The sequence below is a fragment of the Psittacula echo genome, assembly GCF_963264785.1.
Source record: "Psittacula echo genome assembly, chromosome: 7".
Lineage (NCBI taxonomy): Eukaryota > Metazoa > Chordata > Aves > Psittaciformes > Psittacidae > Psittacula > Psittacula echo.
Genome location: NC_137740.1, coordinates 30,286,333 through 30,312,720, shown reverse-complemented (window position 1 = coordinate 30,312,720; position 26,388 = coordinate 30,286,333). Strand labels below are relative to the sequence as shown.

Here is a 26,388-nt window from a genome sequence, read left to right as displayed (position 1 = left end):
TCATCACTTTAGTGATGTAATCTTTACATTTTCTCTTTCTTTTTTCTTCTAGATTCTTAGATTTATTTCAGATTTTCTTGCTTTTCTGGTACTTTACAATTTTATCATACCTATTTCACTTTATGTGACTGTTGAGATGCAGAAATTTCTTGGATCTTTTTTTATTGGCTGGGATCTTGACCTCTATCATGAAGAAACAAACCAGAGAGCACAAGTAAATACTTCAGACCTCAATGAGGAATTGGGACAGGTAGAGTAAAAAATAAACTTTTTTTTTTTTTTAACCTTCTATTTTCTACTCCTTTCTTAATATTTAAATTCATTACCGAAAACTTTTTATTGGTTGCACTTTGATTTCAGATTAATTTTAAAATAAGGGATAAATGTCTGATGACAGAAATAAAAAATTTTACATGATCAAAAAAAGGTGTCTTGTGAAGAGTGTGAGTTGAGATATTTACATTTTCCTTCTAACACATACATGCAACTCAAAGTCTATTTTTTGTTTTATTTTACAAAAGGTAGAGTATGTGTTTACAGACAAAACCGGTACATTAACTGAAAATGAGATGCAGTTTCGGGAGTGCTCCATTAATGGCATAAAGTACCAAGAGGTCAATGGTAAACTAACTCCAGAGGGGCTTTCTGAAGATTCACCAGATGGAAATATACATAGTTTGGTAAGACTTTTCTTCTTTTTTCCCCATTAGACATCCCAGACAACACGTGGTTTATTTCAGAGAAATACTCTTCTAGCATCAGCATTCTAAGAAAAAAAAACAAACTAGAACTTATCAACAGTTTCAAGCACTTAAGTATTACCGAAAAAATATCTATTAAACATGTTGAGATGTGATTATTTAACATGGAATACTTGGCAGATTTTAAAGTAAAAACATTTTTTAAAGTATATTCAAAACTGAGTTTATATGTGTTACAAAATAAGTTTCATCTTTCTTATAGATGAAAGAGGAGGAGCTCTTCTTGAAAGCGGTTTGTCTTTGTCATACAGTTCAGATCAACGCAGATCAGACAGATGGTGCTGATAGCCCCTGGCATGCCAATGGAATACCATCTCCATTGGAGTATTATGCTTCTTCACCAGATGAGAAAGCTTTAGTTGAAGCTGCAAGCCGGTGAGTTGTAGTGACAGAGCTATCTAATGTAGAAAATGCCTACCAGGGCAGGCAATTCATGATAAAAGCAACCTTAAAAATTGCTTAGGAAGATTGTAAAGCCCAGGGCCTGGCAATGTCAGTTCACTATGAAATCTTAGAAAAATGAAATACATAAAACCCTAGGCATATTAAAAAGTGACTATTTAAAATATTTGTGGAAATTCTTGATTATTATAGTGAATTACAGTCCTGGTAATGGAGAAATTATAATTTCTGTTTAAATAGTGCAGAAAGTGTGCGGTTTTTATTGTCTCAAGAAGTAAAGAGCAGGAATGGATTCTCTCTGTTTTTCCCCTCCTCATCAATAGACATTATGTTTGATGATTAAATGTATATTTTCATTTAATTTTAGGGTTGGAGTAGTATTTACTGGAACTACTGGGGACAGTATGGAAGTAAAAAGTCTTGGAAAACCAGAAAGGTATTCATTTTTATTGTTTCTTTTGAAGAACAGAACAGTAGTGAAAATTAATGTTCTCTTAATCCTCCCTATAAGAAAACTTTGCCTATGCACAGCATGCTGGTTTTAATGCTTTTCCCTTAATATCTTCAAGACAGCTCGCATCTTATTTCTTACCAATTGAGACTGAGATGCAAGAATTTTGTATGCATTAGTTGCTCTGTGTAGATGTGTATTTAACAGTTTACTTTTGCCCATTCCTCAAAGGTTGAGACCGTAGCAGAACTGGAAAACTGGATTGCTTGTTCAGGTCTTACTGTTTGTGCTTTCAGGTCCAGAAGTTCTCAGAATCAGTCTCATATACGCATAATCTAATTACATATTTTAAAATTTCCCCAAATGAGTAAAAATATTATTGATAACTGTATAGCTGCAGTATGTCATAACACCTTATATCAGTTGGATCTGTTTCAGTTAATTGGCAGTACTTTAAACTTAAATGTCTGAAGTTAATTTTCTAAATTAGTGGTAACATAAAAAATAGTCCAGTTATAAGGGAACATACACTCTCCTTTGGCTGTGTAGGTTGTTGACAAGTGTTAGAAGCAAAGTGTAGTTTGCAAAGTTACAGTTGAAGGAATGATAGAAGGGTAAAGGAATAGATGGAAGGTGATTGTAATCTCCAGATGCAAAGCTCATGTTCAGAAAACTATTCCTGTTGGTGGAAGAACCTTACAGTATAAGGTATATTTATGAGTAACTGACTCTGGAAGTTTGTTTCTGAAAACATTTTATTCCTTTTTCCCCTTCTGTTGCAACACAAAATGCAGGTATAAATTACTTCATGTTTTGGAATTCGATCCAAATCGCAGACGAATGAGTGTCATTGTAGAGAGTCCCTCAGGTAAGTGATCAGAAGTTGCACAAGCTGCAGTGGAGAACTTCTTAAATAGTATGTATTCTTAATTTCTGTTCCATTTTACTTTTTAGGGGAAAAGCTTTTATTCACAAAAGGAGCAGAATCTTCCATTCTTCCTCGTAGTAAGAGTGGAGAAATAGACAAAACAAGGATACACGTGGATGAATTTGCTTTGGTAAGTGTAACTGCTTGCCCAGCTGATCAGAAGAAAATTCTGTTGCAAGTTCTCTGACTTGAACAAATTGCAGGTGGCACCTTTTTGTTAGATCAGAATCTTCTCTACTCTGAATGTATTCTTTTATTTTCTCACAGAAAGGACTAAGAACTTTGTGCATAGCCTACAGAAGATTCACACCTGAAGAGTATCAAGAAATCGGCAAACGTCTTCATGAGGCTAGGACTGCCTTACAACAACGGGAAGAAAGATTAGCAGATGTATTCAACTTCATAGAAAAGGATCTGGAATTACTTGGGGCTACAGGAGTAGAAGACAAGTATGCAATGGAGTTTCTCCTAATTACATTCAAAGCCATATTGAATTTAGGTTTTATAACTGAAATATGATGTACGGCATAAAAAGCTCTTCCACAACAACTGAAAGTTCTGTGCTATTCTTGTTTAGTATGTTTACCACTCTTTGGATTGAGGAACATACAAAACACATGTTGTACTACCTGTTTATTGGCTTAATAATGACGTCATATAGTAGTATTCATCAGGAAAGATTTAATGTATGTGAAACAGGATAATCGCAATAAATATTTAGAGTAATTGCTAATTTCTTGGGAAAACTTATATACATAGCTACTTTACAAAGCATTCTGCTTGCATAGTATATATTCTGTAAATCAGAGGGTGTATTGTACACTGGAGCATACAGATGAAACACTTAAAAGCTTTTCATGTAATACAGAAGATAGCAATTATTGTGGACTGTTTTAAAACTTCTCTAATGCAGCAATGGTGCCTAATTTAAGTTAAGATACGCTTATTACAAATTTTTGATCACTTAGCAGGATTGAAGTTCAATTTTATTTCATCAAAGCCTTCATTTTACTGCTGGTAACAGAATGTCATGTGCTAGACTGTGATTCTCTGAAAATAAATGTAACACTGGAAATGCAGTCTTAAATCATCATGACAGGAGTAACATGGAGTTACAGCATGAGCTCTTTTTTTGTAATGTCTTTGATTGCTTATTTAAGATTTTCTTCTTTCTAGACTGCAAGATAAAGTCCAAGAAACTATAGAAGCACTCAGGTTGGCTGGTATCAAAGTGTGGATACTCACTGGAGATAAGCATGAAACAGCTGTTAGTGTCAGCTTATCATGTGGACACTTTCATAGAACCATGAACATCCTTGAGCTTGTGCAACACAAGTCAGACAGTACATGCGCAGAACAACTGAGGCAGCTAGCCAAGAGGTAAAATACCTGAGGTGTCATTATCTCAGTGATGATCCTAGCTTTGTTTTCTTTTATGCTCAGATTTTATGACAATCTCTTTGATGTATGTGCCATACACATGAAGTTACCTTTTTAAAAAAATTATTTAGTAGTATAATAACAGATTTGAAGAAACAGTCTTTCTGACATTCTAACTTCTTTATCTGTTGTATGGGCAACTGCATAGTTCATAACAAAATTTAAATTTTTCCATCACAGTGATACAAAGTCAACATTTTTTTCCTAATAGAATAAAGGAAGACCACGTTATCCAGCATGGACTTGTTGTGGATGGGACCAGCCTCTCTCTTGCACTCAGGGAACATGAAAAACTGTTCATGGAAGTTTGCAAAAACTGTTCTGCAGTGTTGTGCTGTCGCATGGCACCCCTTCAGAAAGCAAAAGTAAGTAAGAATGTAATCAGGGTTGTCTTGTATTTTTATCATGCTTTGAAAGAGGCAAGAACTCCAGGAACTGCTTTGTTTCTCTGTTTGCCCTTTTGTGTGACTTCTGAATTCTTTTAAATTCTGTTGATCTGTAGTTGTTTGCTACTAAGTTTCTAAGTGCATTTGTGAAAATTTGCAGGTGAATGGAGGAGATAGTCAAAATACTGCTACTCTGCAACAAAAAGGCTGATCTTTAGTCAGCCTCCTAAGTTTTCTGTAAGGCAGTAGTTATCCTGATCACCTGCATGCTTTGGCATTGCCTGTTCCATCACTTCTGCAAACCACAATTGAAAATTCATGAAGCTGTGTGGAGAAGTGTGCTTCTTTAAAGATTTAAAAAAATATCCATGATTGAGGAGGAAGTAGAAGGGAAGGGAAAAGAAGTTGGGGCCTAGTCTCCAGGAGGTTTGCCTTAATGCTGTCTTCCGAGGCCATTTTTTTTTCACGGGTACTTAATTTTACTTGAATACAGGTCAGATAAAATTCAAATTTAGATTGTGATTTATTTATTTATTTTTTTTACTGTAAAAAGCTAAGCTCTGAAGAGCTATAATATTTATCCTTTATTATAATTTTAAGATTGATAATATTATACCTTTAGCTTATCTATATGCTTTAAAGGCTTTTTGCATGCAATTCCAGTAATATTAAGACTCTGAAAAGACACTGTTGTCTACTCTATTTTTATACCTTGATAAAAAGACAAAGATAAAAAGACATCTCTTTACCTTAAAGCCGTAGGAAATGCGAGATACTAGATTTGCAAAAGAGACTGTTTTACTATAGCATGAGTAACCTGTTTTGATTTCGCTCTTCCTTCTTCCAACATCTAGTCAGGCACTTAATGCAGTCTTTAGAATCACTTCATTATAAAACTATTCAGTTGTGTATAAAAGCTGGTATGATAGTGGTTTTGGTAAAATGTTAAAAAGAAGTTGTTTGTAACTACAATAAGAAAAATCATTTGTTGGCTATGTCCACTTTACACTCTTAGGTGAAATTTTTGCCGTCCTCTCTCTTTAAGGTATAGTTATTAGCCTGTGTTGTGTCCTTGTTCTTACTTTGTCATTTAACTTGATTTATAATGTGTTTTGTACTGTCAAATTTGTCAGAGCAGCCAATAGTGCTTTCCTTAATTCTTTTCCTGTCCATCAGATAATCTCAATTATTTCCTGTATTTTGTTGTAAAGTACAACAAAACCTAATTTTGGTGGCAATGACTTTTTAAACACTGAAGTAGATAAATCACTGAGGTAAATGCTGCACAACATAGGAGGGAAGGGTAGGGAGGGAATTGTACAGCAGTTTAGTCCTTGTTTTTGATTTTCTGCTGTAGGCACCTTTTTTGAGAGGTTTATTCCAAGGTTAAGATGGAACTCAGCTTAATATTTCCCACGTATTTTCCTGTAACTTTATTGCTTGCCAATATATGGCTAGCAGTCTTAGTACTTATTTTTCTATATTTTACGGCTCAGAAACCTTTTCAAACATCTTTCATGTCAGTAAATTCAGAGTTGCTGCTGTTAATATTTGCCAGAGGATTTGTCTTGACCTTTTTGTGTACATGTTTGTCTGTCTGAATTACCACAGTGCTTGGTGTCTTATGAGAACTGATCTGGGTGACATAGTGCAGCCATGCAGTAAGGCTGCTTAATAAGATCTAATGCTAAATTTACTTGAAATAATTACTCCTTAGGAATGGGGAGTTTTAAAACTTGAATATTAATAGCTGTAATTAAGGAATGTGTTCCCACAATGAGAGTGGATTTATCTGAATTGTGGACTGTGTTTAATCACTGTTGTGTTCCTTGTGTGAAGCATTACTGCTCCTATGAATAAACACAGTAACATACTAGCTAGAACTCCGTTGTTTGAACTGTTCACTTACCTCATGCAGTTGTTGCTCTGTTGATTATTTCCACTTTGGGTTTTCTGGCATTTGGAGGGGAATACGCAGTATTTTTTTGGAGATAAATGTTTTTTGTTTTTAGAAAGCCTTCTGGATCTGCATTCTCTCCTTTATCTCTTCAGCCAGTTTATGACTGAATTAGTGAAGCCTTTACCTTTAGTTAGAGCTCTCTGGGAGGTTAATGAATTACTAACTAAATCCTTAACTAAAAGCCTCATCTAACTAACTCATCTCTATTAAGAATATTGTTGGCACTTACATTAAAGATTTGTTTCCTTTCTGCAAAGAGCAGATGTAACTGCTCTTCTTTTGAGTATTTTAGAGCCTTGTATGTAAACAGTTTTTTTCTCCATCTGTCATATCTTCTTTGTGACTTTTCCAACTGAGAATGCCCATTGTTGATAACGGAGTTGCTTTAAAAAGAAATTATTTTTCTTACTAACAGTATATATTGATCTTTGATCTAATATATTGGTTTTTTTTCAGATTCCTCTTTTACAATGATTAGTTCCATTAACTGAAAATATGAACTATCTGGGCACATCTAGTAGAGGATGTTAAATCTGGATTACTCCCTAAGTAAATTTTCAGTTCCTACTTCTACTTGACTGTTTTGTATTATAAACCACCAAATTAAGAGTTGTAAAAGTACATCTAAATAAGAACAGCAAAATAAGCTGAAGGCAATCATAATATTTAAATAAGGCTTTTGCCCCAAAGAGGGAGCTTTTCTAAAGGAGTAGTGAATTTGCGCATGTCATATGCCAAAGATGTGTTTTACCCATGTCCATATTCATAGAACATATTAATTATATTTACAGGTAGGTAAATAAAGTACTTGGGAATTAGTGGCATGCTTTGTTGGTAGACTGTCTAATCTGTAAAATTTCTGCTCCCCCCCCCCCCCCCCTTTCTTTTTCTCCAGGTAGTGCGACTGTTAAAAACATCCCCAGAGAAACCTATAACATTAGCGATCGGTGATGGTGCTAATGATGTGAGCATGATACAAGAAGCACATGTTGGCATAGGTGATTTTCTTTTGTCATAAAAAGTAACATGCAAATTTCAGTAGAGTATTAGGTCATGAATAGTGGTTATAAACAGATAAACTTCTAAAGTTTTTGCACCTGTGAATGACAGGGTGTTTATCTGAGTCATCCATTGTCGCAGAGTTTTAATGAATATTAAAATCTAAGGCTGTTTGCTTTAAGAAATCGTAAGTTTATTGTGTAGTCCACCAATAATCAGAGGTCCTGTTTTATGCTGACGTAAGAACACCAAAGATTCTTTCTAACTAGAATCTCAGAAGTACCCTGTGTCAGGTATTGGAAGTGGTTATGTCTAACTTCAGACATTGTCAGGTTCTAAGTTCCTGTGTAAACTTGACCTTTAAACCTTTCTTTGTGCTCAAGTGACACTGTTTGCACCACATCTGTATTACTGTAGAAATGCCATTTGTGTCTAGTTTGGCTTTGAGGAGAAGAATTTCTTTATCTCTCTTGAGAGACTGTTATTGATTCTCAGGTAAGCTTGATAGATTTCTGTTATTTGGCCAGGACTTTATTTAAACTTCTTTTTTTCTGTGTTATATAAATGAATTAACAAAAACCAAACATACATAAAACTGAATTGTTACCCATTATGAAGCGTTTTGATATTTCCTTTACTAACTTTGTTGGATGGTGTTTGTTACAGTAGTAAATCTGAAGGTATTACCTAAGGTATTAGTACATAAGGATATTCAGTCTGTCACCCTGTGGGATTTAAAAGGTGTACGTAATGTTTATCATGTAAATCACATGCCCCTGATTTTTAAGACCATGAGTCTTAAAGACAATAGGTATAGACTGCTTGAGAAGGTTACAGGCCAATGGCAAATGATGCTTTATGCTACAGCTAGTTTGTCAAATAACTGAAGCTTGTTAAAAATTATCCAAGTTTTTGTTGTAATTTATAGCATACATGTACACTGGTCAGAACCAGCAAGTCTTTGCTCTTGAGAGTGACTGAACCTTTAGACTGTTTTCAGTTCAAAAGCAACTAGCACTTTCAAATGGCTGGTTTTCAAGAGTCCCGGACCATTTTTCTTGTATAAAAGAGCAGTTGGTCTTCTCTGTGTATGCTTATCCTAACATTAGTAACAGTTTTTTAGAGTTTTCAGCTGTGACAAGCGACAAGCACTGTCAGCCCACCAGACTAAGTAAACTGTTGCTGCAAGAACAGCACTTCTTTTATTCTGCTGTTGATATAGGTCATATTATTCCCAGAAGATACTGTAAGAAAAACCTCTCTGAAGTAAAACTTACTAAGTAAATTGGTGATTAAAGATGGATAGATAGTAGTTTGCTTGGTTTGGGAATTTTGATTGTGTATGAGTATTGTTGTGTTGTTTCTGCCAATAAATGTTTTCTTAAGTATAACGTATGGAAATAGTTGGTGGGTGGGTTTTCTAAATTATTTTATTTTTATTAGTTCAAAGTGTCAGGAATAATGCCTTCTTTTGGAACCTTAATGAAGCCTATAATGTTGAAGGGCAGAAAAACAGAAATGTAGCTTCAGTTTTTTGTCACTGGGTTTTTTAAACTTTATTTTAGAATGTTTTACCTATTTTCTATTTTGTTTCCCAAATATTACAGGAATCATGGGGAAGGAAGGAAGACAAGCTGTAAGAAACAGTGACTATGCAATAGCACGGTTTAAATTCCTCTCCAAGTTACTTTTTGTTCATGGACACTTTTACTATATTAGAATAGCAACCCTTGTACAGTACTTTTTTTATAAGGTAAGTCTTCAGAGAGTGCCAGTGAAGTTCATGGAAAATGTGTAGCTTCTTTCCCACCAAGAAATTTATTTCAGATCTAAGATTTTTTCTGGCAACAGATTAAATATCTCTTTTCAGACATGATTTTTCAACTTTCATTTTTATAGTTTACAACCCAATGCAGTAGCTTCTCTGTGAAATTGTTCAGTACTTCCATCTAGAAATAAGTTTTAAATACCACAGTGAGGTTGCCTAGGCTGAGAGGCAGACATGTTTTGCTCTCTGAAAGAAGCATTACTAGCTCGACATTAGATGCATTCTTTAGCAAGATGTAAAAGTATAACCTTTTTTGTTTATTGATTTAATATGAACCAAATCTGTTCATCTGTCTTAAAAGGAGCATAGAAAGTAGATAAGAAAGGAAGTAGGAGGTGTGTGGGGAGAGAACATGCTCTTTGCTGGCAGGCTAACCTTAAAAAAATGCCAACAGTCTTCACTTCAGAAACATTGCAAGGGACATGATCTGGATACCTCTCGGGGAGCTATGGGTATGGTGCAGCAGGGTGAGCTTAAGCCAAATGCTAGAAGGAGGAGTTGGGGGGCATGGGCCGGGAGTGTCCTGAGAGCTCAGTCATGGGCTGGGGTGTTTTAGCTGCTCAGAATGTCTTTGATCTTACTTGAAATTTATCAGAGATTCTAGCATTGGCCACCAAGCCACATTTTATCTTCGTTTGTTTGCTTTTGTTTAAAAATCACAGCATAGTGTTAGGTTTTGGTTTCTGTATTGCCTACTCCGATGCAGAAAGCTCATGAGCAGGGCACATGATTTCTTGAACGAAACATAGAAACTATTTCACAAGGAAATTACTAAAAAGAAAGTAAGGGGGAAATGAATGGGTTTCTCCTTGTTTAATAATATTCGTACTCCTATAATGAGTTATGTTCATCAAGCATTGCAGTTAGAGTTTATATTTTTCAGGTTCATTGTCCCAAAGGACAAACAAAATATGCTCTTAATCAGAGCATATTACTTCACTTTGCCAAGTAAAATGCTGAAATGCTTTATACCCTCCCTGTGTATTTTTGCCAGCAGCTAAGAGTTAGCAATTTCTTTCAGGATTGTGAGACATACACTGGGGATTAACTGTTTAACTATTTTCTTCATTTTTTTTTTTTCTCCAGAATGTGTGCTTTATTACACCACAATTTTTATATCAGTTCTTCTGTTTGTTTTCACAACAAGTAAGTATTATGTGCCTTACATCATGGTAAATGTGAATGAAACACTCAGGGTAAATAACTAGAAAAATGGGAAAGAAGTAGACAGGAATGGCAAGATTTTACACTTAACAAATATCCAGCTTCATTTTTTGTATTTGATTGCTTGATGTTACTGAATGGTTACATCAGCATAGGTTTTTTTCTAATTACTGAATTCACGTAATTATTTGTTGCTGCTATAGTGTGCTGCTAAATTTTAATAAATATAAAGTTTTTTCTTTACAAGACTCAAAATAACTTTTGTTTCCATTTTCAGACACTCTATGACAGTGTATACCTGACTTTGTACAATATTTGTTTCACTTCCTTGCCTGTCCTTGTATACAGTCTTTTTGAACAGCATGTGCATCCGCATGTATTACAGAGTAAACCTGTGCTCTATCGGTACGTATATTCTAATATTGTCACAGTAGAACATCATTTAGAATAACAGCAGCATCTGCAGAAGTCTATGGACTGTGCATTCCTACAGTATTTTTATCTGTAATTTATACAATTTTTTGGTAACTATTTTGAGAGAGAACTGCAGCTACAGTTTTCATCCTAAAAGTTAATTAACATGAGTATTTTAAGAGAATAATCTTTTTATGTCAGTCATGTTAACACTGGAAGACAATTGAGCACTTGGTCTGCTTACATGATTGGCAGCCTTCTCTTCCATTACATGTAGGAGTTGAAAATCAGTCAAACACACAAATGAATCACTAGGACACTGTGGTTGGGGGAATCACCACAAGATGTGCTTTACTGGGAGGGGAAGTGATTTCATGTAGAATTAGATATCCTCCCAGTGATAGCATGTTGCACTGCATGTAGCTTTTTGGACCAAAAAAAAAATAATCTGTATTTTTGTTAAAAAGAGATGTCTCTTAGATGTTTCTGTTTTCCTGAAGGTCTTCTAAGCAGAACAAAGGGCAAGTATCAGGAGATCTGGCTTTTTCTTCCTCTTGCATAGTTTGTGCTATCCTAAACTTGACCCATTTGAGGCCCTTGCCATTGGCGATTCCTGCATAAAGCAGAGGCAAATCATGAGTTAATGTATTTTCTTTCATATGTCAGCATTTGTTAAGTGTATCTTGGTGCAGCTGAAAGCTGTATTTATTCAAAGTAGTAGCAGTCACACAATGTGAATAGCTGATGGGTACATAAAGACAATCTGAAATGCTAAATCTATTTTATTTCTGCAGAGATATCAGTAAAAATGCCCACCTGGGATTTAAACCATTTCTTTACTGGACCATCTTGGGCTTCTTCCATGCATTTGTTTTCTTTTATGGCTCGTATCTTCTAATGGGAGAAGATACTTCTCTGCTGGGAAATGGCCAGGTACCATATCATAAAAATTATTCTACCACTTTATTTTTTGTGATATTTCTTAATGCCTTTTTTTTTCTGTTCTTTTTTCTTGTCTCAGAATCTTGTGTCAGAAAAATGTAAGGTTTTTTTATTTTTATGAACTACATAATTACCAAAGATACTTTGCCAATATTGATGTGTACTGTCAAGAGTAACATTTCTTAGTGTGGAAACTGTAACATGTTATCAGAAAGTGTATGTCCATGAAGAATGTATCTTTCAAGATAATAAATGTATTATGTTTGTCTTAAACTTTGTTTTATTTTGTATACTGTTTATGTCAAAATCATATGTCATAACTTCAGTAAATGAGAATTTATGTTCCATCATTCAAAACTCCTTTGGAGTTGGACTTAATTGCTGTGTCAAACAATGGCTTCTCTTTTAGCATCTGTTAGGAAGTTAGGCTTAAACTGAAAGTTGGCAAAAGGCTTAAAGCTTCTCCTGAAAATGCATTATTCTAGTTACTCAGAATTTTAAAAAACGAAGTGGTGCAAGCTGCTCTTAAATTACAGTTTTTATTCAAGAAATATTTTTAGGACAGTAACTTAATGATATCATCAACTACTAATTTGGCACTTTCTATTTTAAAGATGTTAAAGCTCACAGGAAAAATCATATACAAAAAATTCCTAAAGCTTCGATAAAACCATTACAAGCCTGCTTTCTCATTTTCCCTCCAAGGAAGGTTCTGAGTTAGTTAACCCAATTTAGAACACTTAGATACTGAATTTTTCTCTCATAAAACTTATGGGTAGCGATGCAGAAATACATTTGATTCTCTCTTTGTGCCATTGATACTACTGACATGAAGTGCTTGCTGATTCTTGTCTAGTGCTTGTTAGAGTTGCATATTGTGGCACAAGGTACAAAAATAGCATTATGCTGTATTCACAGTGGTCATGGGGGAATTGGAATGGGCATGAGCTCAGGGAGTTTAGCCAAAAAAAGAATTTCCATATAATGATGTACAGGCAATGGCCAGAACTGTCTTGAGTGACTAAAATCAGAGAGCATGTGAAAGGAGCAGTGAGGGGGGAGTGGTGCAGCTAGCTGGAGTACCTGTCATTTGAGAAGAACGTTAAAATAGTTGTGCTTTAGACTAAAATGTCTCTTACAGCTGAGGCATGAATCTCCCATCTCCTGTCATTATTTTTTACAAGCTGTGTGACTTCAGAGTTCTGTGAGTTGGTCTTCAGTACTCTTCTGATGAAATAAGTTTGCACTATGAAAATGTGTGCATCCATCTTAGTTGTCAAAACACCTGGCTTCAAAATTGCTTAGTAAATGTCCACAGGGCAGAAACAGACTTTTTGCATTGTATTTAGTAACAAATGTTTAGTTTAGGGAACAGATTTTATTCTTTGTCTACGCCTGTATGTTAATGTAGGCTTTGTGGAGAAGGTTCTTTTAATGGTTTCTTCTGTAAGTTAACCTCAAGATTATTTAAATACACTTAGTGTCCGAGCATACTGGACATAAAGCGTTCGGATGCCCTTTGGCTTCTCGTGTTTCCTGTGATGTGACTTTAAAAAGTCTTAGAATTTATTTGGAGTTACTCTGCACCTATCTTGTGAAAGATAGTTATTTGAACTGGTAGAACTCTGTTTTTGTTACAGTAAAATATCTGCAGTGCATAAAGTATGTTGCAAATTTAACATATGCCTGAAAAAAACAGGTTAAGAGCAAGAGAAACTCATATGCTGCTGATGTGCTTTCTTGGAAGAAGTCTTCAAGACTTTGTGATCACTTTGTGCAAATGGGTGATGTGGTGTAGTGTTTGTGCAAGGCTTCACATTTTCATTCCAAGTTTGCAGTTTGAAGCAAAGCAGAATAGAAGAGATTGTAAATAATTTGTTAACGTTGGTGGTTTGTTAGGCTTACCTCAACATACTGTGCAACAACTTGATCTTTTAGTTCTTTTTTTTTCCCCCCCCTTTTTCATGCTGTGCATGTCGTCAGATATTGAAACCTAACAGGCAAATGGTAAGAGTTTAGAAAAGGAGGAGATACAAAATATTGTATCTGTACTTCACAGGATTAAAGGATGCAGCATCAACAGTGTAAATGTGTTCAAAAATAAAATGGTGGCAAGGACTTGTTCATGTTTTGCATTCTAACTCTGTGACCTTTGAGAGCAGTGTTAGCAAAGACACTTTCTTTCACAGGTCACTCAGAAGCAGTAGTCTAGTTTTAAGGTACTATTGCAGCAGTTAACAGCAAGCATGTTGCTTGTTAGGTATTACTATCGGTATGAAAAGTAAACACAAGGTTTTCGAAGATGTGTTTTAACAAATATCTTTCAAATTATCAGTAAGTCCAGAGACTTATGGCTGCCTCATTTTTGTATATTGTGTAAAGATGAGAAAAGCAGTTGTGAGATCTGTCATCAGGCTGTTGGAATTTTTTTGTTTGCTTTTGTCAGAGCTCTGTAACAAGGACTACAACTGTGTGAATCCCAGTTCCATGCCTCTGTGCTGTACTAACAAATAAGCTCTAGGATAACTTTGATTGCCTGTCTGCATGCGGTACCTTTCTCCTTGCTTGCTTAGCTTGCTACTGGTTAATAGAGTTAAGGATTTGGTCATTGTTAAGTATCATAGTGGCACAAACAGCCTATGAAACAGCAATGTCTTCTGCTTCAGCACCCAGACTGCTTCCAAGAGCAGAGCAGTTGGACCTGTTGAAAATTTGCAGTCTGTGTCTGAGTAGCATGTATGTAGATACATTACAAACTTGGCATCCCTGCTTGGTTGTCAGAGCTGAGATTTTATTGTTGTAGAACTTGTTCAGAGTTTCAATAGTTTAATTTATAGGGGCAAGAGAATACGGAAGTGACAGATCCTGCGTTGTAGAATCAAAGTTTCATTTTGTGTTTATTAGCCTTGAAACAAAGTGTCTTTTCCTTAGAGTTTTCTTATAGTGGCACCATTATTTTTGAATTTTAAACTGTGTTTGGGGTAAAATGAACTTTCAGGTGATGCTGCATGTTGAAAATGATGTGAAAATTTTTAAACTCGGCGTGGTTTGCGCTTACGTTAAAGTGCATACCTTTCACCCAGTATGTGATTTCTATTGGATGCTTTTACTTAATTGATCAAATTCATATCTTCATATTCCTATCATTTTATGTTACTGTTTTGTACTTTGTTCATATTTCATGTAGCCTTTGTAGTGATCTGTTTTGAACCAAGGAGAAAGACGACTTGTGGGCTGTTAATTTTGCTCTTAAAAGCTGTATTTTCTTGTAGTTTGTGTTGTATCCTTACTGTGTTTTCAAGATGATTAGTTGTCATAAGCTTATGTCCACAGACTTCTTTCATTAGTGTAGCTGACTTGGGAGGAATCTGACTTACCGTGAATGCTCTTAACTAATTTTTTTTCTTCCGTGACTTGCTGTTTTCTTAGATGTTTGGAAACTGGACATTTGGTACTTTGGTCTTCACTGTTATGGTTATAACTGTTACAATGAAGGTATGATATTATACTAATTACTTTTTGTGTTTGGATACATAGGCAAATATGGGCAGTAACTTAAATTTTCTTCAAAAGTTATACTGAATTAATTGATTCTTGAGGATTCCAGCTAAGCGATTTTAATGTTTGGTTTCAATGGTAGCTAAATTTTCTCACTGTAGTTTTTGCATGTTACAATCTTTAGTGTTTGAGCCGGAAGTTCATATGCACATTCAGACTGGTATTTATCATTTTCTGTGACATGGGGGGAAAGGAAGTTCACTGACATTATCTTTCTTATAGATGGCACTAGAAACTCACTTCTGGACATGGATAAACCATTTTGTTACTTGGGGATCCATTGTATTTTATTTCATATTCTCCTTGTTTTATGGGGGAATAATCTGGTAAGTGGTTCCTCCCCCTTTCTATAGCACATATGATAGATGAAGCTATGAAAAAAAACCATAGAAATATTATGTTCTACCATCTTGCTCTGAATTTTGTGACAGGTGTTGGAAAACAGATTTTTAAACCTAGAGTAGCCACTTGCTTTTGGTGGTTCTTTTAGATATTTGAGCAATGTTCCTAAGCTGTCCTGTGCACAAGAACAGGTATTATTTGTCTCTGACAGCCTGTGACTTTAAAGGCATTTTTGTTTTTAAAAAGTAGCTGTGTTCCTGAAGGTGTTTTGTAATAGGTAAATGTTTGAAGCAGAAATAAAGACGCTAGAATTTGAATCAGTAAGGAGATGTATTTTTGCTTGTATTTTGGGGTCTTGGAAGGATAGAATGGTAACTGATTTACTGCAAGACAATTTAAAACTAAGCCAGAACGGTGCCCTCGAAAGTTCAGTACTCTTCTTCCCTAGAGTTTCTTTGCAGGTCAAGTCCAACAGATTGCTAGACTTCATGGACACCATGCAGTTGTAACTGCATCCTGAGAGACTTGCTGCGTGATGTAAAATAAGATATGCTTGAGCCTGCCTTCCTCTGTTTCTAGAAGTTTCTTCTAGTAATTGCCACTTCTTTTAACTTTTCAGGCCATTTTTACATACCCAGGACATGTACTTCGTATTTGTTCAACTGTTGTCAAGTGGTTCTGCTTGGTTTGCCATAATCGTCATAGTAGTTGCTTGTTTGTTTATTGATGTTGTGAAGAAAGTGCTGTACAGACATCTACAACCAACAAGTACTGAAAAAGCTCAGGTAATGTTATGCCTTTGTATCCAATTTTATCAATAGTTAGAAGATAACGTTTGTTAAAATCTATCCTGTAAACTAATCAGTTTTCTGTGATATTTAATCATCTTTTTATGTTTGTCATGTTTAATGCTTAAAAGTGTTTTAATTTAAAACTATAAAAATGAGGACACCATTTTACAAGGAAATAACATTTATGTTTAATTGGTATTAGCAATAGCATATTATTTATAAAGAGGACCGCTGAGTCTTTGCATCTCAACTTGAAACTGTATGAGGATCATATTACACATTTTTGTACTTCTTTAGAGATAGTAACTTATTTTCCTTTTTGTCTACATATCAGAAGCTCTCCAACTGCAATTGGCACTGAATAGTGCTTAAAATGTGATGAAAATTTTAAAAATTAGTAGGACTCGGTTTAGTTAGTATTTCTTAAATCTTAGTTGTGCCATATGCCATGTATTTGGTTGTTGATTATGTAATTAAAGATAATCACCCATGTGGCATTTTCAGAAATTCATAGAAGAGGTCAAAAGATATGCTGTGATAATGCAGTCTCCCTTTTACCAGATACAGGCTACAGAAACTCCTTGAAATCATGTTGCAATTAGTCTGTTAGGTAAATATCTATGTTTGAGTGTTTTCTTTTAAGTAACAGCTATGGAGAAGTCATCCCGACCCATTGTTCTAATAGTTACTATCTCTGGTTTTGGTTTTCAGCATTTTGTCTTTTTGTACTTCTGCTAAATTGTAAAGGCTTCTATTAGCAGTTTTTTGCTTTGTTCACCGTTAGGTTTTTGATCAAGTTAATTTTCTAACTGATGTATAAATTGGGCTTGCATCTTTTGTCAAAAAGGTTATTTTCCAGTCTTAATCATCCTTGTGTTTCTCCTGTAATCTTCACCATTCTTCAACCTATCTTGAATTTTGGATTTCACCAGTGGACACAATATTATAACGCAGCATACATCACTGCCACACATGGAAATAAAGAATCCCCAACCAGTATTCAGTTTCTGAAATCATATGCATCAATAACTTGTTATCTTCTGCATCTCTTTCTCACCTGCAAGTGATTAGGTTGATTTCTTCCAGGTCATTGATGAGAGGTCAATTAGCATAGGGGAAAAAAAAAAAAAAGTGGATGAAGAATCCATTTGACAAAGATATCGTGTATACAGTTATGTTCTGATGCCTGTTAGGAGTTTTCAGTCCGGTTGTGTGCCATATTGACTTTGTTGTGTCCTAGTTGCTTAATCCAAATTACACTGAGCTGTGTCCCATACATATGTCGTAACTACTTTACATCAGTAGCTAACTTCAGCATCTAACCTTGTAATTATTTGATGTACATGCATGTTGATGTACTTAAATTATATTACCCTTCTTAATCTGTGTGTTAAAAATAAATCTGTGAGACTCTTGATTTGCTTAGGATTGACGTCATGCAGAGAAGCCTATTGCAAGCCAAAATATACCATTAGTCACTTTTCAAAACTGGAATATTAGCTGTTTTTTCCCATCTTTGAATTTAGTACCTAAAAGCCAAGGTAAATAACCACTGGCTTTCAGAAAGCTGTTCAACTAGACCTGATAAGATTCCTGATTGCATATTACTGGACTCTTTGGATTAAAGAGTCTTGATTTAGGAAAGAGTCTAGGTAAGGAGAGTAGTTACTTATCTTTCCTTCCCCCTCACTTCTTCCCTCCTCGTCCTCAAAAACTAGTGGCAAGATTTATCGAACACTTCCCTTTCCGTCCGCCCTGTACATCAGCTGTTTCACAGTATATCAGTATGGTTGTTGAGGTTTCTCATGTTCTTTAGTTGCTTCAATTAAAAAACAAAAAGCCCACATCATTTTTTCCTAGCTTGATCTGTATGCTTCTTTTTTGCTTTATGAATGAATTCTATACAATTTCTGGCATCAGTTTGGTTCCGTTGCAGTTGTGTCATCAAGGACACAGTCGGACTTCTTTTTTCTTTTTCTTTTTTTTTTTAAGAAGGAATCTTGATGAATGTCTAACACCTTTCCTGTGGCTATTGCTTCATTCATAGCTGCAGGATTTTGCGTTGCGCGTATCTATTAGTAATCTTTTTTCTTCTTTTTTTTCTCTCCCCTTATTCCCATTCTGCTTTGGGATTTGACAGTGTCAGAATTTATGTCTATGTTTACCAAAATACTGTCTCTTTCTGAAAACATTTAGTTCCTGATATTGCAAACCTAAACTCTAAATCCACATCTAAAAATCTAAAATCTGGTTTGACCAGAAATGCATCAGCAGCCATTAGGTGGTTTCTATCTTTGTGTCTGATAGTGAAATCATAGTTTAAAATGTATTTGCAAAAAGAAGGCACCTCTTTATTCCTTTTTTGAAGTTTAATCGGTTGAGATTTTCCCACTTTTACTTTAGATGGGACAGTCAGCCCCACTGAATTTCATCAGCTGTTCCCGTAGTGAGGAACTATACATGAGGAAAGATGAACACATGACCACTTTAGCACATTCATTGTCAAGAAGTGACAGAATGCTTCTTTCATTATTATATCTCATTAGGGGTACCTGATTAGGTTTGTTTAAAATTTCTGGTAAATATTTTTCTTTCAGTTTCAGAGCAAAGGAGAGGACTCATGACTTTCAGATAGAAACAGATGGAGTTTGGAGAATGTCTGTCCTAAATGCTAAAGATATTTTTTGGAAAGTCATTGAAAGACTGAATATGAAACTTCGTATATTGCCCCTTTAAACGCCTTTTTTGTAGTGTAGGTGCACCCTCTGTGTAAAGGAGTATTTTTAATTGTAAGACTAAATTAGTATATTAGGGGAAAGAAGAAGTTTAGTTTACAGTTACTAAGTGTTTATGAGGGCAAGATAAATTGTTACATGAACTAGTCAGTGATTTTTAAATTCCGGTTATTTATTTGTTTCTGTCCACCATTATTTAAATTCTAAAATATTCCCAGGAGCAGTGAGCAAAACACAAGTTTCTCAATGGAAAATGCTTGCCTCCATTGTTCTAATTTTTCAGAAACTAAGAGCACACTAGCTGCGTGAGTTGCCCAACCTAGTGCTCTGAATTCACTTCGGAGTACAATACATAATGCTTGGGTAGGCATCTGCCTTACTCAGTAGATAAGGAACTTGATTTTATATCTTTTATTTAGTATAAGGTTACAGCATTGACAGTCAGCCTTCATCTCAGCAGTTAGATGTTATGTGTAGCTAAGTTATTCATAAGAGAGGAAAGAAGTTTAACTGGTATGACAGAGAAATACTAAGAGATTCTGCTAAATGTAAACTAAATGTAAATTGTTCTGTCACAATAACTTAAAAAAATAAAAATCTCTGTTCCATGTGGGAAGTCAGTATATCAGAAATTTTAGAGGCAAGCACCCGTTGGCTTTTACAGAGGGATGAATTTGGTTAACTTTATCTTCCTTAAATGCACTGAAACTGCATGTATGTAAGATTTCTTGTTTTGTTTGTTTGGGTTTTTTTCTGTGTTCCAAAGTGGTTTTTGCTGGCCTTAAGGAAAATGTTTGACTTCCATCTGTTGCCCTGAAGTAGCTTCTAGGTAATTTCTGACTATAGGTCACTTATAGGATCATATCAGAGGAAGTGGACAATAAGATAAATCTAAATAAAAATATAACTCTTTGGGTAAATACAAATCACAGCACTACTGAGGGGAGAAGGTAATACTGAATAAAGATGTTTGGTAAAGTATAGATGTAAAAGTGTATAGGCCTTTTTCCTCAGTATGAAAGCTAAGGTAAACTTAAGAATGGTCCTACCAAAGAGTTAACTGGCTGTGATGATCACAGGAGCTGTCCTGAAGGTACCAGGCTTGTGTTCTGTATATGATGTGTATTCCAGATAAATAACAATGTCTTGTCCTGTGTCTTTCTATTAGAAAATTACTGCTGCTACTTACTGACATGTATGTTCCATCCCTTCTCTGTCCAATTGTAGATGTACTCCAACAGAGTTGCTTTAAGTGACGAGTTCATCGCACTGCAGCCATTATCCAGGGCAAGGAATCAGCTGAGCAAAATTAGGTAGAGTAGGAGGGACAGTTCCTCATCAACTCTTATGCATGCTGAAGGTGAACTAACCAGTGCTGAGAGAGATGGGAAGAGGCATGAATATTAGTGGATTGCAAGGGCAATACCTCTAGCGCAGAAACGTTCAGTTTGGTTATTTCTTGGCTTTGCTCTGTGATTTTGAGCCAAATGCTTCTCCTAAGTAGCATGCGTTGGACGTGCTTTTTTAGGAAAAAACATCCCTAGCATGATGCTCAACTTTCAGAATACAAATCTAGCTCTTCTTGCATCCATTTTTGTATCACAGTTTCTAGCATGGTTAGTATGCTTTTGATTTCATTATGATTAAAATTAACAGTGCTTTTTGCATGTTGGATAATTTCAGCTTCATAAGGCTGTGACAGGAAGGTCCATATATTCCAGGCAGCAATTTCTGTGAATTGTCTGCCCATTTTAATTTGCTTTCTCTTGTATTGGAAAAGCAGAAAATGTTTTATGTTTGGGTACGTGCATTCACTTGTGCGCCTAAGGCTTTTTGTGTTAGTTTTGTGCATCTGTAAAAGTGAGTGTTGTTTGTTTTCAATGTTTATAGATACATATTCCTAAAGGCATTTGGCTGCGAAGACCTAGAACATGATTTTAAGAAAATGAAAGTGTACATGTGTCTGTGTAGGTGAACCATTATGGTTCTGAAACTCTTCAAATGCACAGCAGGTTCAGTACATGAAATGCTATTAAATGCTGATTCTCCTTTGTGAGACTAAAACATTCATACACATCAATAATGTTGTAACCTGTTTGATGTTTTATCCCACCCTTTTTTACTTATATAGGAAGAATTAATGTGAAGAATTGCATTTTGCCTTTCAAGTATTTTTTTGTTTAAGGTGACTTGCATTATTTAGAAATGTGAGAATAGGTGCTGGGAAAAACCAACCAACCTGCATTTTTGGGACATAATTGCTGTTTAACTGAGGGAAAGTAGGAATCAGGAAGCTGACATTGTAAATTATTATCAGACTATTTTTAGTGGCTAATTGAAACAGATGATACAAGTCCTTTTAAAGAGAGAGGAAAGAAATGCTTTGTATTTCTTCTGAGAATGTGCTACACCTTTGCAAGGCAAAACTTGAAATGTTGTCCCACTGTGAAACATATCAGCTTAGATTTCCAAGCACCCAAAGGAGATAGTGGTGGGGTGGGTTTATTTTGGTTTGTTGGGGTTTTGTTTGGCTGGTTTGGGGTTTCTTGGGGTTTATTTTGTTTGGTTGGTTTGGTTTTTTTCTTAATTTATTCCTTACTAACTTTAAAATCGGCAAATTGCAGTATACCTCTTGAATTTTAGTAAACTTAGCAACATACTGGGGAGATTCTGCTGTAAGAGCTTTCACAAATTAGCTTTTAAAATTCTTAGTTTATCAGTGTCATGTAAATAAGTTACCTTTTTTAAAATTTTGGTATAAATATAGAATCATAGCACTGTTTGGGTTGGAAGGGACCTTAAAAATCATCTAGTTCCAACCCCTCCTCCCATGGAGGTGGTTTCCAGTAAAACTCTCTTTTGTAAGTGAATTATGTGGTGTATCATATCTACACCAAAGGTTTTATAAGAAACGATTGTTACACTTTCCCAAAGTAAACACATTTTAAGGGTTATGCAGCTGGATGGTGGGAAAAAAAAAACAAAGCAGCACCGTCATTACTAAAATACTAAAAGCAGAACACTTGCTAACTTGAGGGGATTTTCTTTGTATTAAGCTTAGGGAAATGGTTGGGAAAAATTGGAAATTTGTTTTGTCCATGAGTAACAAATAATTATACAAATCCAGTTCTCTTGTATGTCAGAATTTTTACACTTGAATACCTTGTAGTAAGGTACCTGGAATATAAGCACTGATTGCCTTATGCTATGCAGTTGAAGTTGTAAAATGAGACAAGGAAGAAGTAAGGATTTGAGTTTCTCTAGCTCTTTATTTGTAGTCTTCAGACGAAGTTCAGAAGCTGTCCTGTGGACCCTAAAACAGTAAAAAAGAAAATCATTTAATAGATAGAAACTTCTTACTTCACTATACAAAGTATAAATAAATAAATAAATAAAACCAAACCCAAACCAAACCGATTTGGAGTGAAGACCATGGATTAGTCTCTGTAGTTGTCCAGGGCAGCTCTTTTCCAAAAGCAGCAGAGCAGAGGAGGACTGTAGGAACATAAAACGGCTGACTGGTGAATGTAGGTGTAAGCAGCGAATTTTGTCACACCCCTTTTGTACATGCCCACCCAGTAAATTTGTGACTGCAGAATGTATGTATATTGATAAACAGACTTTGGCAATTTGTTGTTGTTTGTTAAATATGTATTAAAAACCTCAAAATTATTGTAGCCCCAGCAAGTTATGCAACCTTCTGCAAATGTGCTTACTGTTCTGTTGATACACAAAAGAATACCTTTATGAATGCAAATTAAGTCTGTTATAATAAATTTTAATGTCTATAGGCTTCACAGTGTGCAAAAAATGTTCAAGTTTGTATTAAGTAAATTTGTGCTGTACAGCTAAGAGCTTCAAGGGGGGAAGGGTGGAGGGTCTTCTAAGTGCCCATGTGATTCCAGTAAGTCAGAAATGCAGTCTTGTGTGTGCCTATTAAACTCTTGCGTCTAAACTTTTCTGTCACTTTAGTAACTTGGGAGGAAGAGGAGATCAGTCAGCACAGGTCAGGTGCAGGGTTTATGCTTAACTGGAGACTGTCTCAGTGCTTCTTCCTTCCTCTGTAGCTGCCTGTCCTGTTCTTGAAAGATGTGAAATGTGTATCTTAAGATACTAACTGAGCCCCATTGGATCTCATTTCAGTTTTTTCTTTGTAAATGAAGCTTTGTGTGTATATGTATGTATATATGTCTCTGTGCTTTATAAGAACTGTCAGAAATCTTAAGCCACATTTGCTAAGTGTTGCTAGGACAGATGTTTTAATTCTACTTACAGATGGGATTAACTGTTTTTATAGAGTTTTCACCTTTGGACAGTGTGTTACAGCTGTACACAATACTAGGGAAACATAAAACACGAAGGTTTTTTACAGGCAAGGCTATCACTGCATAGCATTCTATTTGAGACTCTCAAACTGTAGTATTCACCTTAGCACAGCCAAGACCCTGTTCTTTGTCCATCTGCAGGCCCATGAGTCCGTCGTTAGCTTGTTTTTTCTTCGTCTCTGTTCTCTGCTTGCTTTAGCTGTCTCCAGAACTCCAGACTCCTGGCCCTGGCTTTACAGCTTTCATTACTTGTTTGTATTTTTTCCTCTAGTTACTGTGTCATAGGGTTCCCCTCCTAATAGCCTACGTACCTGATCCAGATATGAAAGCTATACAGAAGTCAAGGACAGGTTTCTTTTCTTTTTCTACAGCATCTGTTTTCTGTAAGGAACGTATAGTTTCCAAGAGGACTGTTCAAGTGCAAACATGCATTTGCACTAGTGGAATATACCAGAACATCTTAATATGTTAAACTTTGGACAAGGGTCATCTTCCTTTACAGGGTTGTATATTGTGTTAGCATAGTTTGGTGTTGATCTGTTAGCTAGTCCATAGACTATCGCAGCAAGAGGGAATAAATGAGAGAAGAGTAGACTATTTTGTGTTTATTGTCAGTGCACATATTTGCTTACCTTGCAGATACTTTTGTCTGATGACTTTGAAATAATGAAATAGTTTGGCATTTTTAGGTATATTTGATTCAAAGAGATGAGGAGTATAAAAATGTTGAAAACTAAGTGCTAGTGAAGTTGTTAGATGTCAACAGTCATATATTTTCTTTTAAAATTTTTAATCTAATTGTTTGGGATTTTAATATACATTATATTAAGGGTGAAAGAAAGTGAGCTTTACAGTTGGGAGCGAGGTTTAATTTAATTGTGGAATAGTAATAACCATCTCATATTTTCTGAAATATCTGTGTGGCTAGGGCCTGAGGTAAGGAAAATATGCTGCAGTGTTCTTACCTTGATGTACAAGGTTAAATATGTTCCCTGTTCAACAAAGTCCCAACTGTATATTTCAGTGTGATTAAATGTTCAGTTTAAATGTATGTCTTGTGGAATGCAGAATACCCTGTAATAAGACAAACAAACTGAAATTGCCCTTTCTATTAGAAGGGGGAAAACCAAACAAAAGTGCAAAATCTGAAACCAAAAACTGAAAAGTTGAAATAGATTTCGAACTTGTTGAGTTCTTCCTTTTTGTAGTCTATGGTGCACAGAAGGAACAGACTTCTAATACTTGTGCACTGGTAAACTGTGTTTGATCCACTGATTAACTTAAAAAAAAAAAAATGCCTTTTTACCTTGTGAATATGCCTTGTTCTCTCAAGAACAGATCTGTAAAATGAAAGTTCATGTAAAAATGGTAACTGTTATAAAGCAATGCAAGCATGGAGCTTTATAAGACTTGTTGCTTTTCTGTCCTTCTAGATGGAAGAAGATAAGGGTTCAGTCAGCTCAGCATGTGACTTTGCTGAAAGCAGGCACAGAGGGGAGGACAATAGGCAACTGCTAGATCCATCTAGCCTACCCGACAGTACTTACGTTCACTAGGTAGTACTCCTGCTCTACCCTAATGTGTGTGTATATATATTTATACGTATCATATATAGACAGTCATGGAGCCATCTCCAAAATACCCCTATTTTTGGTATCCACAAGAAAATTTGCATCATAGTGTGTGGGTTTGATTTTTTCTTTTTTCCCTCTTGTCGAGCTGAATCATTCCTTAATTCTGCACTTCAGTTGCTTTTGAGTTATTACATTAAATGGGCCATTATCATATAAAGTGTGATGTTTGTTGCGATCCTGGATCTTGCCTTATGAAAATATTTGCAGCCCAAATATTACTAACATAATATATTTCTCTATACTTACTATTTTAAAGCGCTGTGTCTTCTGCTTTTTGTTTTGCGAAGGTTTGTTTCAGGTCTTCAGAGACCATTACGCTGTACTGCCTTATCATGCGAGATTTTACTTTGATTTAAAACTATGATCATGGCTGTCTGCCACAGAGAGAAAAGTGAGAGAAGGGATTCTTTAGCATAATATAAGTACCTTCCTTCCAGGTGGTGGATATAAATGTAAAAATCTATGTTCACCAGGCAGAGAGACACTATGTATCTACACATAAAATTGAACTTATTTTTATGTTGTCCTTAATGCTCTTCCCAGTGTTACATTACACTTAACTGTGAGTTTGATAAAACATAAATGTTGTTTTCAGACTTATGTAAGGTCATTTTTAAAATGACCCATTTAAAAAAGGTTAAAAATAATACCTTTTCCATAAATTGTGGTTCAAGCATGATCCTAGATTTTTATGAGTATCTAACTTGGGAAGAACAAAGTTGATACTAGAAGAGACACCAGACCTCCAAAATCCAGAGCTGAGAGTTCATTCGTTGGAAGGTTGTTTGGGTTACTCTTGGTTCCTCTTTCTGCCAGTCTTTGAATAATATCAAGGAGTGCTAGCACTTAGGTCAGCAAATTCTAGAGGAGGGGAGGAAATGTCTGGTCCATTTGATCCTACATACATCCAATTTATTATGACCTTTAACAGCAACTCTAAAGGTATTACTTGGTTGTCTTCCAGATAATGGATGAACTAAATATTCTTCTTGAAATTCCAAGTGTAAGATTGTTGATAGTTTTGTATTGCTGGGAACACAACCATGAAGATCACTGCATATGCAGCAGGAAGCTTGTTTTCTGGCCTCCTAATAGGAATTCCTTCTTCCCTGTGCCCTGTGTAGTTTCTTGTCCGATACACTGGTGAGCGCAGTATGAAGTGGCTGTAAAGGTCATATTTGCTAGTATTGTGGTGCTGCAAGTGGTGCTGTTCCTAATTATGCTCTTACTGACAGTACAATTGTGACCAGGTGTGATGGTCATCAAATAAGGGCATTCAGGGATCCAAGTTCTGTTGGAGGTGTGTTTTGTTTTAACTAAAACTCTCT

General features: G+C 35.5%; 1 protein-coding gene across 1 annotated transcript in view; it reads left to right on the top strand.

Annotated features, from left to right (window-relative positions):
- ATP11B (ATPase phospholipid transporting 11B (putative)) overlaps window positions 1-26,388 on the top strand; it is a 61,713-nt gene that overhangs the window by 32,774 nt on the left and 2,551 nt on the right. The window contains exons 11-27 of the mRNA XM_080624004.1: window positions 53-250; window positions 522-680; window positions 964-1,136; window positions 1,531-1,599; window positions 2,409-2,482; window positions 2,569-2,672; window positions 2,810-2,991; window positions 3,719-3,922; window positions 4,194-4,347; window positions 7,224-7,326; window positions 8,935-9,080; window positions 10,242-10,301; window positions 10,597-10,724; window positions 11,528-11,666; window positions 15,105-15,170; window positions 15,456-15,559; window positions 16,195-16,360. Coding sequence (XP_080480130.1) covers window positions 53-250; window positions 522-680; window positions 964-1,136; window positions 1,531-1,599; window positions 2,409-2,482; window positions 2,569-2,672; window positions 2,810-2,991; window positions 3,719-3,922; window positions 4,194-4,347; window positions 7,224-7,326; window positions 8,935-9,080; window positions 10,242-10,301; window positions 10,597-10,724; window positions 11,528-11,666; window positions 15,105-15,170; window positions 15,456-15,559; window positions 16,195-16,360 — 2,229 coding nt within the window. The remainder of the gene's footprint in view (window positions 1-52; window positions 251-521; window positions 681-963; window positions 1,137-1,530; window positions 1,600-2,408; window positions 2,483-2,568; window positions 2,673-2,809; window positions 2,992-3,718; window positions 3,923-4,193; window positions 4,348-7,223; window positions 7,327-8,934; window positions 9,081-10,241; window positions 10,302-10,596; window positions 10,725-11,527; window positions 11,667-15,104; window positions 15,171-15,455; window positions 15,560-16,194; window positions 16,361-26,388) is intronic.